General features: G+C 41.4%; 1 protein-coding gene across 2 annotated transcripts in view; it reads left to right on the top strand.

Annotated features, from left to right (window-relative positions):
• The window catches only part of DEGS1 (delta 4-desaturase, sphingolipid 1), a 12,792-nt gene extending 380 nt beyond the window's left edge, over window positions 1-12,412 (top strand). The window contains exons 2-4 of one of the 2 annotated variants that reach the window (XM_023730947.1): window positions 3,049-3,167; window positions 6,821-7,563; window positions 11,909-12,412. In XM_023730947.1, coding sequence (XP_023586715.1) covers window positions 6,847-7,563; window positions 11,909-12,055 — 864 coding nt within the window. In that variant the 5' untranslated portion in view covers window positions 3,049-3,167; window positions 6,821-6,846 and the 3' untranslated portion in view covers window positions 12,056-12,412. The remainder of the gene's footprint in view (window positions 1-3,048; window positions 3,168-6,820; window positions 7,564-11,908) is intronic. The other variant, XM_004375901.2, reaches the window with a different exon arrangement.
• The last annotated feature ends 4,679 nt before the right edge of the window (window positions 12,413-17,091 follow it).

The raw sequence follows: 17,091 nt of genomic DNA, 5'->3' as shown, positions 1-17,091 counted from the left end.
CCTTCCGCGGAGAAGCGTAGGCGCGTCCCTGGGCGCGGGGCGTCCCCTCCAGACCCCGCCGGCCGGTTGGGCGCGGGCTTGCGTCGAGCGCGCCCCCGCCCCCACCCCACCCTCTCACGTCTCCCGACTGGGCCGCCCTTGGGTAAATCCTGTCTTGTGAGGATTCTTCTGCCCTCGAGTAGGCGCCTTTTCTCCTCCTCCTCCCGAGCGAGCCCGGGGTGCGAATGTGTGCGCGGCAGGGTGTGGTCCCCGGCCCGGTGCTGGGGGATCTAGGGGCCTACACTCCAGCCACGCTCACATGGTCACAGCCAACAAGCCATGTTGGTGAGGGTGGTCCCCGCCCAGGTCCCGGAGAAGAGGCTAGTTCCCTACCCGTGTTGTGTGGCCCCAGGGGCTTCCCGGACCTAACGTGCTCAAGGATCGAGTGCCTGGTGCGCTCACCACCGGTTGTCTCATTTGATCCTCCTCGCCACAAGCCTGGGACGCAAGAAGGGCAGATTCATATATATTTCTCGGCCATCCCAGTTTTGTGGATGAAACAATGGAATATGGAAGAGGTTAAACGACTTGCCAAGTTTAGCTTGTTTGTCCCCTGACTGCTAATTTAGGGCCCTTTGCGGCACCTATCTAGGCCTTTATCTAGAGGTGTAAGGCACTCGGCTCCTTGGGGCTTCTGTTATAGAGTTCGCTTCTCTCTCCCATGTTACTCTTAATGATATGCTAGGCATTGTGTTAAGTGCTTTACAAACATCCAATTTAACCCTCCCAGTAACTCGACTAACTCGGAATTACCCGTTTTAAAGATGAGGTAAAAGCTAATGAGTAAATGCTAGAGCAGAGATTCCAGTCCGAGTCACATTGCCTACAAAACGTATGCTTTTAACTTCTTTGTTATTGCTTCAAAAATCAGGGAATCCAATCGGTGGTGAGGTGACTGTGAGAAATTTTCTCATACCAGTATTACCCTTCTTTTTCTTATCGTCCACTTGCCCAGTGGGAAGAAAAAGCAAGCACCTGATTTTTGCAGGGTTATCTAAACTTTAGAAATTTCATGTTTTCAAAGATAGAAGCTAGTAGATCCCAGTAAAATGGGTTTTAAAAATAGAACCTGTAATTTGGGAGCTTGGATGTTTATAGTTGTTTACTAAGGGTGGCCCTTTAAGTTACTTTGGTTTCTTGGATGTCTTTTTTTTTTTTTTCCTTAATTAAAACGTGTTTTGTAAATCACTTGTACATACTTGATGTGAGATAGCATGTGATGCATGTTATCTATGTCTTATCAGTATGTAGCATAAGAATAATTTGATGTCTGTCCTTGTAAAACAGACTCCTGAATACTAGAATTAAGCTATGTATTTAATATTCAGAAAATCAAGGAAGTAAAAAGGTGCTTATTGGTGCTTATCTCCACACAGAGCCTTTTTTCCACAAACTTATTATCACTGAACCATTTTAACTTGGAAAGGAAAAAAAAAACAAGTGGATTCCAACTTATACCAACCCTATAGGACAGAGTAGAACTGCTCCATAGGGTTTCCAGGGAGTGGCTGGTGGATTCGAACTTCCGACCTTTTGGTTAGCAGCCACAGCATGACATAGCTCTTAACTCCTGTGCCACCAGGGCCGTTGGAAAGGAAAAGGACTACATATTTCTCAGTGAAAATATGATCATTTTCCATGTAGGTGTAACTACTGCTCAGGGTTCTGTTTCAAGGGTGGGAGATGGGATAACCTTAGGAAAGATGAGGATCTGGGGATTTGTTGGCACTTGAAGTGATATTTGTGACATTTCTATTAGCTTTTAGGGGGGCATCGAGGCATAATAGAAAATGGATATGTTTAACAGCCAACAACTGTGAACTGTAAATTTACATTTAGACTTAATGTTAAAAGTTCATTTAATAAGCATTTATTTGATACATCTGTGGCCAGTTGGTTTTTGACAAGGGTGACAAGTCCATTCAATGGGGAAAGAATAGTGTCTTCAACAAATAGTGCTGGGACAACTGGATTGTTGTTAGCTGCTGTTTAGTTGATTCTGACTCATGGCAATCCCATGTGTAGCCATGTGCAAAAAAAAAGAGGTTGGACCCATACCTCACACCATTTACAAAAGTTAACTCAAAATGGATCAATAACCTAAGTATAAAAGATAAAACCATAAAACTCCTAGAAGAAAACATTAGGGAGAAAGCTTCACGACCTTGTTTTTTGAGAGTGGATTCTTGGAGAGGATGCCACAGTCACAGACAACAAAAGGAGAGATAAATTGGGCTTCATAACAATTAAAAACTTTGCTCATCAAGGACTTTTTATCAAGAGAAGAGACAGCCTATGGAATGGGAGAAAATTTTTGGGAACCATATAGCCAATGAGGGTTTAATATCCAGATTTTAAAGAATTCCTACAGCTAAACAACAAAAAGGCAAACAAGCCAGTTAAAAAATGGGCAAAGGACTTGGATAGACATTTCTCCAAAGAAGATTTACAGATGGCCAGTAAGCACATGAAAAGGTGCTCAGTGTGATTAGTAAATGAGATACCACTTCGCCTCCACTAGGACGACTATTATCAGAAAAAGGGAAAATAAAATTTTCCAAACTGCTTTCCAAAGCAGTTGCACCATTTTGCATTCCCTCAAGCAATGTATGAGGATTCCAGTTTCTCTGCATCCTTGTCTGTGTTTTTTATTATAGTCATCCTAGTGGGCATGAAATGATACCTCATAATGGTTTCGGTTTGCATTTCCCTGATGACTAATGGTGTTCGGCATCTTTTCATGTGCTTATCAGCCATTCGTGTATCTTATTTGGAGAAGCATCTATTCTGATCCTTTGTCCATTTTCTAACTAGGTTATTTGTCTTTTTATTATTGAGTCATAGTAGTTCTATATATATTCTGGATACAGTTCCCTTATCAGATACATGATTTGCAGACATTTTTTCCATTTTGTGGGTTGTGTTTTTACTTGACAATTATCTGCAACACAAAAATTTTTGATGAAGTTGAATTTATTATCTTCTTTTTCCCTTGTGCTTTTGCCACAGTAAGAAACCATGAAGGTCACAAAATCTACTCCTGTGTTTTCTTCTAAGAGTTTAATCATCTCGGCTCTTACAGTTAGGCCTAGAATGCATTATCAGTGAATTTTCATATATGGTGTGAGGTAAGGATCCAACTTTTGCATGTGGTTCCAGTTGTTCCAGCACCATTTGTTTAAAAAAAAAAAAAAAAAACCCCATTCTTTCCCCATTTAATTGTCTTGGCACCCTTATAGTACTGATTTTTATGTATTATTAAAGCTTTGTAAAACTTCGGAGCCTACGGAATTACTTGGGCAAATTGATTGGGCTGAGACGACTGTGAATATAAGGTTTTTTTTTTTCCTTTTGGTAAAAATACACACAACAAAACATACAACCATTCAGTAATATCTACACGTGCAGTTCAGTGACATGGGTTACATTCTTCGCAGTGTGTGACCATTCTCCTTATCTCTACCCATACTGCTTTATCACCATAAACTTATGCTCTCTGCCTCTGAAAGTTCTCATCTGTGCTTTGGAGTTACTGTCGCTAGTTTGATTTCATATAGATAATTCTTTGAAAGAGTGCAATGCTTAAGATAAACATTCTTTATTCATTGAGCTAAACTTATTTAGTTTAAAGATGATTTCATGGGATAGTTTCGGTTATATAAGTTTCATGATTTTGCTTATACTTACTACAAAATGTGTATTTTCTATTCTTTGTCAGATCTGTCGATTTAGTTAAGTTTTATAAAAGGTAAAGAAGCTGGATCTCTTTCTAAACATACAAATAACAGATACAGTCATGTGCCACATAACATCCGTTCAGGCAATGTCCGACTACATATATACATCTGTGGTCCCATTCCAGAGTAAACAGAAGTAGTCAGACATGTAAAAGCCTGAGAAGTCAGAATGCTGGGTGGAGATTCGTGATTTTTTTTTTTTTTTTTCCAGATATGTACTTTCAAATGCTGCTGAAAGGTCAAGCAATATGAAAAAATATATCTGTTACATTTACTGACATGGTGTCCGTGTATACAGATCATGGCATCTGCTGTTTTCTAGTCTTTCCTTTACAGTGTAAATTACCCCTGAGAAGATGAGAGGAGTTGGGGTTTAGGATACAGGTGAGGAGACTGGCCGAAGGCTGGAGGAATTGCATCTCTTTCGCTGTAACTAGAGGAAATGTGTGCAATTGTTGGTTTTCCTGATTTCTCTGTACTCTGAGAAGAGGAAGAGGTGAAAATGGAACATTTGAGGAGTGTGGAGGTTTGAAATTTCTATTGAGAAATTTGCAGCAGCAAGAGGCAAAGGAGAAGTAACAGTCTGGAAGTGAAACAAAAGGTTATTAAACAACACAAAGGTGGAAAACCAGTGAATGCTACTGCTGGTGGTTAGGCGTGTTTGCTCAATGTCCAGATCACGTAATGCCCCATTTCACAGTGTGTCATGGATGTTAAACAATGCGTGACTGTATTTTAACATAAAAGAATTGTTACTCATCTATCAATAAACTGAACAGTTGTTCTGTTGTCGAGGAGTTGCTCAAAAATGCTATTTTAATGAGTGGCAATTTGAACTCTTCATTTATACTAGAAAAATTAGTTGTACAGTCATGCCCAGCATAATATCTGTTTGGGCATTGCCCAACTGCATATACATCCATGGTCCCAGAAGGTTGTTTTTGTTTTTAAAGGGAAACCAGCTTTCCTTTCGTTTATTATTTCCCCTTAATGGTTTTAAAGACCCCAAACCCCCAGAGTGAACAAGCAGCAGTGCTCCAGGGCACATCCTGATCCCCAGTTCCCACAGTGCCTCCTCCTCCTCCTCCTCCTCCACCTCCTCCTGGCTTTATTCACCTGCCCAGCAGCCATGCAGCTGTTCACTCCTGGTGCAGGGCGGCACCTACCTCTGCTCCTGCCGTGGGTGCTGGCCAGGCCTGGGGCCCTCGTGGGCTACTGGCTCCAGGTGGCAGTAGCTGCACGTGATCAGGAAGCGGCCACATCAACAGGGCAGTGGCAGCCAGGGCTGCCACCACCAGTCATACTCCTGGCAACTGTACACCCACTCCCCGCCTGGACCCTGTGACCACCTTTCCATGTACCCCCCGCATTGGGCCCGGATAGTGCGCGAAGTCCCCAATCTGGCTGCCACCGCAGCCCCGTAGCCGCACACTCGGCAAGGCCAGCCTCCTCTATCCAGTGGATACAGCTCTAGGGCTTTGTCTGCTTGGCAGGTGGTGGCAGGGACTGCCCGCCTGGCTAAAGCTGCTCCTCAGGCAGGTGGAACAGTGAGCTGGGGGCCACATGTAACCTGGGGATTGCCTTATATGATATGGTGTTAGCACAGCGTACAAATCACATAATGTCCTATTTCACAGAACATACAGTGGACGTTAAGCAATGCATGGCTGTAGGTGAATTCACTTCTGATCCTATAGGATTACTTTCTTTTGGTCTGTTGCCTACAAAATTGTTAACATTTGATAAAATGAGTTATACCAGCAAAGATTAGAGGTTAGAGAGTGGAGAGAGAGAAAACAAACTAGAAAAGAATTACTTAAACCTTGAATTAACACTACCCTTGTTTCTTGTATGTAAAACTGGACTTAAATAACTTCCTGTCTTGCATTTTAAGCTTTTAGTGAATTCCTCTCTGTTGGTCTTTTCCCACGTTTAAAGAGGATGAAGCTGCCTTTTATCTTTCTAAGAGCATTCTAAGTGACCTGTCTCAAAAAAAAAGGTGGTTCTCCCCTTTGTGATCCTGGACCCAACATACGTGACACGACATAAAGCCAAAGACATTCATTACGTCTATATTTCATTCCCTTTTCTTCTCTGAGATGGTGGTATGCAGAGAAAAATCTGCATTTTGCCATTAGAGGGCCTCCCCTGACATGCAGAGCTTTTGTTACTGTCCTTTTCCATAGTATTTGAAAATGTGTTTGTCCATTCAGCATGGGAGAATCTAATCTAAATTAATGCTAAAATTCTAAAGCAAAATAAATAGGAAAGTGGCATTGTAAATCAATAGAATTTTTGGAAATTATCCTAAGGAAATTATTCAACAGTAGAAAACAAGATTATCTATAAATGGCAAAAAATTTTAGGAATCTGAATCTCTAAAAAAATAGGGAAATGGTTAGAAGTTAAGACCTGGCAAGTAGAGGTGATTCAGTCATTATAGAGGTAATTAAGAAATCAAAGTATATAGTACATTGTGCTTATCAGATGTGTAGAATGTAAAATTTAATAGCCGTTATGATTGCAACATTGGAAAACATACAGTTGATATACAGAGAATTGTTAGGGGTCAAAAGGGAATCAGTGGGGGAATAATGTAGAAAAGGATAGAGAGAATGGTCACACAACTTGTAGAATGTAATCAGTGTCACTGAATTATACATATAGAAATCGTTGAATTGTATGTTTTGTTGTGGAAATTTTCACTGCAATTAAAAAAACTCTAGCGAACACACACAAAAGGAATTGGATAACATGAAATCTTTGACTCTTTTGTGCTTATCCTTGTTAACATGGAGGTTCTAGGTTTCGAGGCTGATTTTTCCTACATAAATTCTCAGAGTGTTACATGGTATTAGTAACTTCACTACCAAAATCATTCCTTCGCTTAATAGATAAATATTTGATAAAGTCTCCAACTAATAGGTGGAATATAATGATTTGGAAAAAGGAAAAAAATGGCATTGAAGTGTTAATTTAATTAGAATTACTGAAATAGTATGTACTTTTCTCAGTTCCTGATTCGTTTTTCTATTTCTTTACAGCAAAGTACCCAGAGATAAAATCCTTGATGAAGCCTGATTCCAACCTGATATGGATTATAACGGTGATGGTCCTCACCCAGCTGGTTGCATTTTACTTAGTAAAAGACTTGGACTGGAAATGGGTCATATTTTGGGCCTATGCCTTTGGCAGCTGCATTAATCACTCAATGACTCTGGCAATTCATGAGGTTTCCCACAATAGTGCCTTTGGCCACTGCAAAGCTATGTGGAATCGCTGGTTTGGAATATTTGCTAATCTTCCTGTTGGTGTTCCATATTCCATTTCTTTTAAGAGATACCACATGGATCATCATCGATACCTCGGAAGTGATGGCATCGATGTGGATATTCCTACTGATTTTGAGGGCTGGTTTTTCTGTACCACTTTCAGAAAGCTTATATGGGTTATTCTTCAGCCTCTCTTTTATGCTTTTCGACCTCTGTTCATTAACCCCAAACCAATTTCTTATCTGGAGATTATCAATACTATAGCTCAGATTAGTTTTGACATTATAATTTACTACTTTTTGGGAATTAAATCTTTAGTCTACATGTTGGCAGCATCCTTGCTTGGTCTGGGTTTGCATCCAATTTCTGGACATTTCATAGCCGAACATTACATGTTCTTAAAGGGACACGAAACTTACTCGTATTACGGGCCTCTGAATTTACTTACCTTCAATGTGGGTTATCATAATGAACATCATGACTTCCCCAACATTCCTGGCAAAAACCTTCCACTGGTAAGTTAAGGATTTGATACATTATTTTGGTTTCCGATGGTTGTACAATTACAATCAGTCTTGACTTGCTTATTTTAAAAGGAGTCTGGTGTATCTTACCAGTCTGGGTTGCTCATCAAAAGAATACCAAGAGTATAAATCCCGAGCTTCTCAACTTAATTGTACAGAGGGTTCATTCATGGATTCCTGGGCCTAGCGGTTACTTTTAGGGTTTAAAAATGTTGAAGGAGCTATAAAATCTGCTAACCTGTAAAGGAATTCAGGAGCGAAAACTAAATCCCTCTGAAATGAGCAGAAGTTTATGTAACCTTCATCGCCGTTAAACTGAATAGGCTTTGCTAAGACTTGTAGGGTGGTTTATTATGAAATACGATGTTCTACATAATTAATTAGCTTAAACATTAATGAACACCAATTTCCAATACTACAGACTTGCCGAGAGCGGGGACAATGTCTGCGTCCTTTGACGGTAGACTTAGTGGTGCACTGTTGGTGGAGTAAGTGTAAGAAGACATTTTGACTCTTAACCTTTCTTCCTCTCCACAATGGCCACTTTCCTAACTACTTACCTTCCAGTGGATTTTCTCATTAGCCTTCCCATCCTCAGAATGGGTAGCTTTTGCAATTCTGCTATCAAAAACTTTCCATAATTCTAAAAAGGGTAATTACTATGAAATGTAATATTAATATTACTAACTTTCTTTAGCTATGATGTAAGGGAACTGTAGTCAGATATTTTATGCTTTCATACACACCCAATTATGTTTTACAGGTTTCCTCTTAAGTTTTTATTTTATTTATTATTTATTTTTTATTGTGCTTTAGGTGAAACTTTACAAAGTAACTTAGTTTCTCATTCAACAGTTTATACACATATTGTTTTGTGACATTGGTTGCAATCCCCATGATGTATCAACACTCTCCCCTTCCACACCGCAGTTCCCCGTTTCCGTTTGTCCAGTGTTCCTGACCCTTCCTGCCTTCTCGTCTTTGCTATTGGGCAGGTGTTGTCCATTTGGTCTCCTATACTTGATTGAACTAAGAAGCACGTTCCTCACATGTGTTATTGTTTGTTTTATACACCTGTCTAATCTTTGGCTGAAGGGTGAAGTTCTGGAGTGGTTTCAGTTCTGAGTTAAAAGGGTGCCCTGGGGCCACAGTCTCAGGGTTCTTCCAGTCTATCAGGCCAGTAAGTCTGGTCTTTGTGTGTGTGTGCTTTAAGTGAAAGTATACAATTCAAGTCAGTTTCTCATACAAAAATTTATACACACATTCTTATGTGACCCTAATTGCTCTCCCTAGACTGTGACAGCACACTTCTTTCCACCCCTGATTCCCCATGTTAGTCTCATGTATCTACTTGAGCTAAGAAACACACTCCTCATGAGTATCACTTTATGTCCCATAGTCCAGTCCAATCCCTGTCTGAAGAGTTGGCCTCGGAAATTGTTTTAGTTCTGGGCTGATAGAGAATCCAGGGGCCATGTTTTCTGGGCTTCCTCCAGTCTGTCAGACCATTAAGTCTGGTCTTCTTACTAGAATTTGAGTTCTGCACCCCACCTTTCTCCTCGTCATCCGGGACTCTCTGTTGTGTTCCCTGTCAGGGCAGTCATTGGTGGTAGCCGAGCACCATCTAGTTCTTCTGGTCTCAGGCTGATGCAGTCTCTGGTTTATGTGGCCCTGTCTGTCTCTTGGGCTAATATTTTCCTTGTGTCTTTGGTGTTCTTCGTTCTTCTTTACTCCAGGTGGAACTGGGACCAACTGATGCATCTTAGATGGCCGCTCGCTAGCTTTTAAGACCCCAGATGCCACTCACCAAAGTGGGATGCAAAACATTTTCTTAAACTTTGTTATGCCAGTTGACCTAGATGTCTCCTGAAACCATGGTCCCCAGACCCCTAGTCTTGTGTGTGTGTGTGAATTAGAATTTTCTACATTTTTCTCCAGCTCTGTGTGGGACCCTCTCTTGTGATCCCTGTCAGAGCGGTCAGTGGAGCACCATGTACTTTTGGGCTCAGGCTGGTGGAGGCTGTGGTACTTCTGGTTCCTCTTAAGTTTTTAAATGTTGGCTGTTTACAAACTCATATACAACACGACAACTAAATGTAATATGTAATTCTAGATTGAATCCTCAAATGAGGACAGAAGAGGGCTGTAAGGGATATTGGGTCAGTGGGGGAAAATTTGAATCTAGTTTCTATATTAGATGATTTTAGAGTTCTTGATATTGTGTCAGTGTTAGAGATACATGTTGAAATACTTAGAGGTGAAATATTAGGGGTAAATTGTCACATAATGTCTACAGTTTTTCAAAAGGTTCAGCGATGAAAACTGTATGGGTGTTTGTATGTATATGTATAGAGAGAAACTGACGTAGTGGTAATAATTAGTTAACCTAAGTGAAGGGCATATGGGTGTTCATTTTACTATTCTTGCAGATTTTCTGTAAGTTCCGCATTTTTCAGAATAAAATGTTTGAGGAAAAACTCACACCACATAACAGGAAACACCTCTGGAATTGTGTGATGGCATGCTAGCGTGCAGCTACTTTGTGTTAGTCTGCCGGTGTCGATCTTCCTTTGTGTCAGTCTTCCTAAATAGGGGAGTGAATTTTTATTATTTTTATTTTTTAAGTGATTTTGGAGACAGTGTAAGGAGAAAGTCAGTCACCCTTTGAACAAAATGTGTTTTTCTAACATGAGCCACATACTTTACTTGTAATTTTCTTAAACAGTCCCAGAGCTGAGAACTTCGTTCAGTTTGGACAGTACTCACTTCAGGGCTTGGTACATCAGTGACTCTTCATTTTGCACTCCATTTCTTCATATTCTGTCTTCGTACTCCTTTGCCTGACTAACAAACATCCTCAGCGTTCTCTGTCTTACCTTTCTACAGTGTGTACCAAGGAGTATCTTGTTACGTTTTCATCAGTATACCTGGTAGTAAGTTAGTTAATAAATATGCATTAACAAGGTTTGCTTTGGTTTGAACAGCTTTATTGAGATGCAGTTCACCCACTGAAAGTGTACAACTCAGGGGGTTTCAGTGTGGCCGCAGGGTTGTGCATGCATCGCCACAGTCAATTTTAGCACATTTTCATCACGGTACCAAGATTTTTAATTTAATACCTTACTTTTTTTTTTTTTATTGAGGTCTGCTGTTCACAAAACACTTTAGAGTGTGTGTTTTTCTCTTTGCTCACAAACAGAAAAGTAAGTAGGTAACTTATAGTAGGTAGCAGGACATCCAGGTACTTTTTATGTCAGCGTTTAATCAAATCAGACACATGGCTAATAAATTCCCCGGGTTTTCTGACCCCTAGTTTTAAGTAATTTATTGATTTTTGGCCTTGGGTCTTTTAAAAAGCTTATAAATTAGAAACTTTTGTTTGTTTTTACATTATGATTTATTATGTGTTTTTAGTCTTAAGGAGTGTTTTGACTCAAAATGCTTACTCAGGATCTAAATTGGCCCTGTCATTTTACTTTTTCTAAAAGATAGTGTCTTCTCTGCTGTAGCCGTTAAACAGATTGCTGCTGGCTTTGACATAATAAATTCAGCGTGGATTATGATCCATTTTATTTGTATGTGTGTTAGCTGTTGTTGAGCCCGCTACTCACGGTTACCTGTGCACAACAGGATCAGACCTCTGTGATCCGTAGGGTTTTCACTGCTGATTTTCAGAAGTAGGTTGCCAGGCCGTTTTTCCTAGTCCATCTTCGTCTGGAAGCTTCACTGAAACCTGTTCAGCATCATAGCAACATGCAAACCTCCACTGACAGACAGTGTGGCTGCACTTGAGGTGCATTGTGTGGCCTGTAGATCCTAGATCCTCCTTATGTAAGAATTTTGAAGGACTGTGGTCCATGGTATTGCCCCTTTGGATAAGTGCATTCCACAGTAACTGTACACTTGATAAGTGCGTTCCACAATAATTGATTAGTATTTGCAAGCTCCTTGGAGGCAGGGGTCAGGTGTTACCTTTACATCTTACAGTGCCACCCACAGAGAATGTGCTTAAAAGATACCAAATCAATTGAATTGCATGTACTTGATAAAGAATCCAAGTGCTAAATGTTACAAATAAACCAGACATTTAGTCTCTCAAAGCTTAATAGGAGAGACTTAGTAACGCTAGAGGGTCAAGTATATTTAACTCTTGAAATGCATATTGCTTGTTGTTTAGAATTCCTGAAATGTCTTTTTTTTTTTGCCCCACATTTGTGAGGGGGGAGAAAGGTGTCACAGTCTCCCTTGTTACTGTTTTTCATGAAATGTCCTCTGTAATCTTTAACAGGACCCAGGAACATCTGTTACTCATCTTGCTGTAACTTTTCCCTTCTAGGTGAGGAAAATTGCAGCTGAATACTATGACAGCCTACCCCAGTACACCTCCTGGATAAAAGTACTGTATGATTTTGTGATGGATGATACAATAAGTCCCTACTCGAGAATGAAGAGGCATCAGAAAGGACAGGTGGAGCTGGAGTGAGTGCCGTCGCAGCCAGAGACTTCTTCTCTGACACGTTAAAATAGCCAGTGAAGTGGAGTCGTTGTTATTACACTTAAGACCAATGATGTTTAGAAGCAACCCTGGTACAGTTTCAAAGTAGGCTCTCCAGGGTCTCAAGAAGCTAACATGGCTTTACACGTTTAGCCTGTCTGCAGTGTCCCATCACTCACAGGAAGGATGCCTGTTACTCGGATTGTCATTATTTAGGATGTTTTCATCCACGTCTGTCATTTTGTAAGCATATCGTAAAAAAGCTTTTACAAAGCTGTATGTCCGCCATTCCCTATGAAGTTTTACCTCATTAAACTAGCTAATAAACTGAGCTATTAATCACAATATATTAGTATTTATCATGTTTCTGTACTGCAGTGTCTACACTATATAATACAGTAACGTGGTTATTGGATGCACTTAAAAGTTTTGGTTGGGGGGAGGCCTGAAGTTGTCCTTGTGTAGAAGGCTGAGATGGAAGCAGCTTGCAGCGCAGGCTGAGTCTCACTTTTCCGTTTTACTGTTGTACCCGTGGGACCTGGGTTAGACGCTGCTGAGTCCTGTTCAGGCTCACTCATAAATAAAGTACTTGTTTCATTTAATCACGTCCAGCATTCACCCTCCTCTTTCAGATGCGTTGACTTTCAAACTAGAAACCATTCAACCGATGGTTTCATGTCACTTCCTTGCAGTGGAAACTGGTTGAAGTTTGATTCTAGATAGTTGATCTCAAGAATCACGGACTCTGAAGCTGGCAGTCCTGGTTGTCTGAAATGTGTGACTTGGGTAAAAATGTAGTGTAAAAAAATATGGTGGAGTACTTTAAAAGTAATGGTATCAAAAAATCAAATGGTCTACAGTTTGTACACACTGCCAACCCTCAGACATCTGAATAAACTTTAAAGAACCATGGATATAAAGTTAAGAGGATAACAGAACCAACTTTACAACTCAGATATACTGTCACTAAAAATAGATTTGTAAAATGTACCCATGGATTTGATGCTAGACCTTAAACAGATTGTGGACTGACACCATCCCTCTGCTCCCCTTGCTTGCTTATCTTTCTACCTATAGAAGTGTGGCCGGTGGCTGCAACTGCCACATAAATGCTGAGAACTCCCAAATCTACATCCTCTTCAGACCTCTGAGTTCCATTGCCTGGTGGGTACAGAGAGTTCGTCAGCATCCCTCCCCAGATCTCCTCTCGCCCAGTATGTGCCGCTTGCCTGGATGGAAGTGTCAACCTCTAGTGGTTCTGCACAAGTTTTCCCTTCTACGCAGATTCGTTTTCCCCATTTCTGGCCTGGTGAGCTTGTCCTTCAAGGCTCGTGCCAGCCTTCTGCCAGTCAGTCCTACTCCCTAGCAGATCAGGTGCCTATTTTTGGCACCTCTCAGAACCACTGGTTACCTCACTCATGGCCCTACCCATACTGTTCTGTAAACATGCACTGTTAACCCACGTAAGGCTGTGTAACTCCTACAGAGCAGAGGTCTTCTGTATTTTGCAAACCTACCAGGGACAGTGCTTGGTTTGAAATAAGCACTTAATAAATGGAGATACCAAGAGCTAGTCCTTGAACTTGAGAGGCTTTTCATCTAAAACAAAAAGCAAAAGACAGCATTTGGATAACCTTTGAACGTTAGCTGCTGTCAAGTTAACTCACAGCGACCCCATACGCAGCGAAAGGAAACTGCCTGGTCCTACATCATACCCATGATCATTTGCAGATCAGACCTTTGACGCAAGCCTCCACTGACAGATGAGGGGTGGCAGCACATGAGGTAAATCGGCTGGGAATCGAATCCCCGTCTTCCACATGGAAGGTGAGAATTCTACCACTGAACCACCAGTGCCCACTCAACGTTTAAATAAATGTGGTTTATTGAAAACAATGGACATTGATTGAGAATCCTTTTTCACCAAGCCCATACCAAGTGTTCTGCATGTATTGTTTAAGGAGCCCTGGTGAACACGGCTGTCAACCAGACGGTCGGCAGTTCTAATCCACCAAGTTGTTCCTTGGAAACCCTGTGGGGCAGTTCTGCTCTGTCATACAGGGTCACTATGAGTTGGAATTGTCTCGACAGCAATGGGTTTTATCTTAATGCTTCTGTTGTAGTACTATTAACATCTTTTTGTAGATGAGAAAATGGAGGCTTAGAGAGATTGAGTAACTGGCCCGAGGTCATACTTAGTCAATTGCAGAGACAAAGTCAGAAACTGAGACATACGTGACTCCAGAGCCGAAACTCCACCACTGCTTCACATGGCTTGTCTAATGAACCTGGCTCTGGATCAGGAACGAGAAAGAATCTTGATCAAAATGTTCGGTAATGGTGGCAGGGCATTCGGGTTGTTTCCACCTTTTGGCTGTTGTGAACAGTGCTGCAATGAACATTGGTGTACAAGTCTCTGAGTCTCTACTTTCAAGTCTTTTGGGTATATACCTAGGAGTGGAATTGCTAGATTGTATGGTATTTATATTTTTAGTTTCTTGAGGAACTGCCCCACTGTTTTCCACAATGGCTATACCATTTTGCATTCCCACCAGCAATGGGTAAGGGTTTGAATTTTCCCACATCCTTGCCAACATTTTGTTCTTTTCTGTTTTTTTTTTTAAATCTTAACCATCCGAAACCAAAAACCAAACCCATTGCTGTCAAGTGGATTCTGACTCATAGCAACTAGCCATCCTAGTAGGAGTGAAATATGTCTCATTGTAGTTTTGGTTTGCATCTCTCTAAACATCTTCCCATGTGTCTGGTGGCCATTTGAATATCCTGTTTGGGGAAATGTTTACTCAAGTCCTTTGCCCATTTTATGATTTGGTTATTTGCCTTTTTGTTAAGTTGTCAAAGTTGTATATATGTTTTGGTTATTAGATTCTTATCGGATATATGGTTTCCGAGGATATTCTCCCGGTTAGTAGCTTGTCTTTTCACTTTTTTGGTAAAGTCTTTCAATGAACAAAAACTTTTCATTTTTATGAGGTACCATTTATTTAGTCTTTTGCTGTTTGTACTTTTCCTGTTACATTACATACTCCATTGTTGAAAGCTAGGCCCGACAACTAGGCCTTTTCTTCTAAGAATTTTACGGTTTCAGTTTGCACATTTAGGTCCTTCAGCCTTGTAAGTCTTAACGATCTAAAATTCTGATATGAAACATTCATGTTTAAATCCATAGCAAAAATGCATTTATTTATTATTCATTTGTGTATTCACTTATTCATTCTACACAGGGGCAGATTATCCAATAAGCAAGGTAAACACAGGCTTACTTGTGCTTATATGATAATCTGTAGTGAATAATTTCAGTGTGAAATTGTTACTGTAATTACTTCCTAATCTGTAGTGAAACTGTTCACTACAGATTAGTAAGTAAGCACAAGTAAACCCTTGCTTACTGGGTCAACTGCTCCTGTCAGGGATTATAAATTTGAAAAGAGGCTTTAATTCTGTGAGAAGGTGCTGTGGAGTTGGGAGAGAGACAGATGCCAGTCATACCTAGAAGCAGAATCTTTGATGTGTGGTGAAAAAAATGTGAAATTTTTCACTACAGATGTTCTGGTAAGCAAGGTAAGCATTATGCTTACCTTATTGGATCATCCAACCCTGATTCTACAGGTTCTTTACCAGGCATGGTGCTAGGCAGTGAGGATACAAAGACAAATCACGGTCCCAAATTGAGGAGTTTGTGCTCTACAGCCAGGAGATGCACATTAAATTAGAATTCAGTCATTAAAGAAAGGACTTAACACATGAGGCAGAAGAGGCGGAGATTGGCTGGGACTGAGTGGGGCCCTCACAGTAGTTACCTTTGATCAAGTGCCAGTGCTCTGCCAGACCGTGCATGCAGATTAGCATTTCTGTCCCGTTTAGCTTTGTGAGGGCGGGTTTATCCTCCACATCTTTCACATGAAGAAACAGGCTCGGAGATGAAGAACTCGGCCTAAGGTCACACAGCTGGTGAGCAGTAGTGCCCCCACCCGAGCCCAGGCCTGTCAGAGCCTCTGCTCTTGCTGCTGTTTCCCTCTGCCTCGCTCTTGGAAGCTCTTCGTTTGGACAAGGAATGTGTTGTTTCTTGTCTTTCAGGAAATATGTCCAGAAAGCCTTAATCACTTGGAGTGAAGCAAGGAGAGTCTGATGACCTAAGGCTAGGAAGCTCCTGAAAAAGCTATGCCCCCAGAAACACAAGCACAATAAGCCCTGAAGACCCTCTCAGTATATTGGGCTCGGAGACAGAGGACCAGGATGACTGGAGCACCTTGCAGGAGGCTGAGAGGACAAAGGAGCGAGCTGGAAAGCAGAAGCTTGAAGACGCAGTCGGAGCTGGAGCTCTGCAGTGGATGTGCGTGATGTCTGTGGAGGGCGTGAACAAAGGGTGTCGTAACAGCCCCCTTTGGGAAGGGAGGGTCCCACTTTGGGAAGATGAGCAAGACTGGACAATAGATGGATGTGCAAGTCACATCATGCAGGTTCCCCCCCCCCCGCCCCTTGAAAAGTTAATGACATGATAGAGGGGAAAAAATGGGGAGTGTCATCTACAAAAGGGCAGCTTGGTGTCCCCAGTTTTAATCCCAGTTGGCAGGGTGGCTCATGAAGCTAATAATTGGACCCAGCGGAGGGGGGATGGACCTCTGGTGGCACGTAGTTCCAGGTGCTGACAAGTACGTGCCTCACTGCAGTTCAGAAGGTAGTTGATAACCACAGGCTTTCATGAATTGGCACACAAGACCGGAAGCAAGAGATCAAGAACTGTGTTCTGGGGGTCCTCTGTAACTGGCCTCATGGGAGAGTGTGTGGAGACGGTTCCCCTTTTTGGGTTGGGGGCACACACCTAGAATTTTCTTCCAAGGGTTGGACCCAAAGAAACACAAATCGCTTTTTCGTAGAATCAAGAGAGGATTACTGGTTACTAGGCACACATCCCTGTATTTGTAATCCTCGGGGAAAGAATAGAATAGATGCTTTGTGAAGGACTAGAGCACTGAAATTGCCCTCAATGTTGGGTTCTGAAG

The sequence above is a fragment of the Trichechus manatus genome, unplaced genomic scaffold (assembly GCF_000243295.1).
Source record: "Trichechus manatus latirostris isolate Lorelei unplaced genomic scaffold, TriManLat1.0 scaffold00039, whole genome shotgun sequence".
Taxonomy (NCBI): domain Eukaryota; kingdom Metazoa; phylum Chordata; class Mammalia; order Sirenia; family Trichechidae; genus Trichechus; species Trichechus manatus.
Note: the sequence above shows the minus strand (reverse complement) of the source record. Positions and strands in the feature narration are given on the sequence as shown.